The 1599-nt window shown below is 56.3% G+C and overlaps 1 protein-coding gene across 1 annotated transcript in view; it reads left to right on the top strand.

The window, feature by feature from the left end:
* Positions 1–455: 455 nt before the first annotated feature.
* EMH_0044870 (ATPase domain-containing cell division control protein, putative) overlaps positions 456–1599 on the top strand; it is a gene marked incomplete at both ends in the record, with an annotated part of 5707 nt that continues 4563 nt past the window's right edge. Inside the window, one exon of the mRNA XM_013496011.1 lies at positions 456–1281. Coding sequence (XP_013351465.1) covers positions 456–1281 — 826 coding nt within the window. The remainder of the gene's footprint in view (positions 1282–1599) is intronic.

Here is a 1599-nt window from a genome sequence, read left to right as displayed (position 1 = left end):
CTATTTTCTAAAGCGACGTACCCTATACGTCACTGTGACTGTTGAGCAATGTAGTGCCCATGCACTACAGCAGGGGCCCCCCAGGAGTTCAACACTGCAAAGCTGAGGTTTCTTTATCGGTTAGTTGTGGCTTGCAGTTACTAATGTAGTTGCTAATGTAGTTTTTAATGTATTTGTCAAATGGATTTATGGCCTAGGGTTTAGGGTTTAGGGTGTAGGTTTCCTTCTTCTCGCTGCTGAGGGGGAACGACCCGCGTCGAGACAGCAGCAGAAACACAAATACAGAGAGTAGCTTCTCTCTCTCTCACCAGAAGAATACTGGTGCAGTTGCAGCTGCTTCAGAAAGAGGAATACCAGGGGCAGCGTTTATCCTAGCAGCGGCAGCAGCATGCGCAGCAGCAACAGCATCGACTGGTGCCAGTAGCAACAGCAGCAAGGGCCGCCGCAGCGTCATCATGCTTCTGCATCCGCAGAGCAGCAGCTGCAGTAGAGGAGACGAAACTGCCGCTGCAGCCGCCTCTGCTGTTGCTGCTGCTGCCGCCGCTGGCCCCCCTTCACAGCCGGGCGGCTTCCTGCCCAGGGTTGCTGTTGCAGCAACAGCTGGAGACCACTGGCTTCTGCTTGAGAGCAGCAGCAGCAGCAGCAGCGGCAGCAGCAGTGAGGACGACTGCAGCAGCATAGACAGTGATGGCGTCATAGTAACGAGAAACAGGAGCAACAGGAGCAGCAGCAACACCATACTCAACGCATTCCGGCCAACGCACACCTATAGGTGGAGGCGCATCAGCCTCTCCCCAGCAGCAGAAGCAGCAGATAAACAAGGAGAAAGTGTCCCTTCAGCAGCAGCAGCAGCAGCTGCAGCTGCAACAGCAGCAGTGCCAGCCGAAACAGCAGCAACAGGAGCAGCAGGAGCAGCAGAAGCAACAGGAGTAGCAGCAGCAGCAGCAGATGAAGCTGTAGCCCGTCTTGCTGCCTCTGTCAGGAACAATCCATCTGTGTTGCTGCAGCGTGAATGCTTCGGCGATTACTTGCTGCTGCTGCAGCAGCAGCAACAGCAATGGCTGCAACGAATCTGCACCTGCTGCCACGGTGGCAGAGAACCGCAGCTGCACAAACTCCTGCTGCTGCTGCGGAATGCCTTTGCCTTCACTTTCTTGAGGGAAGCAGCAGCAGCAACAGCAGCAGCAGCGGCGACAGGGACAGCAACAGCAACAGCAGCAACAGAAGCAACAGCAGCAGCGACAGAACCAGCAACAGCAACAACAACATTCACCGCCCCAGGTGCTGAACCATCAGATGCAGAGAAGGAAGCAGCAGCAGCAGCGGCAGCTGCTGCTGCTGCTGCTGCTTCTAATGGGCAGGCCCCTCCTCACGGATTTCTTATAGAATGCGGGCCAGGCAAGCCGACGAGTCTGCTGCTGCTGCTGCTGCTGCTGTTGCTGCTACTGCTGCTGCCGCGAGTGATGCTGCTGCAGTTGCTGTTGCTTGCGCTCTTACTGCTGCCCCTGCGGAAGTTGCAGCTACCACTGCCGCTGATGCGGTTTCTTCTTTGCTGCTTCTGGTGCTGCTGTTGCTGCTGCTGCTGCTCCTGTGTGTGCT

This window comes from Eimeria mitis, genomic scaffold, assembly GCF_000499745.2.
Source record: "Eimeria mitis Houghton genomic scaffold, Emh_scaff1868, whole genome shotgun sequence".
NCBI classification, from domain to species: domain Eukaryota; phylum Apicomplexa; class Conoidasida; order Eucoccidiorida; family Eimeriidae; genus Eimeria; species Eimeria mitis.
The sequence above is the reverse complement of the archived record's forward strand: the minus strand, read 5'-3'. Positions and strand labels throughout refer to the sequence as shown.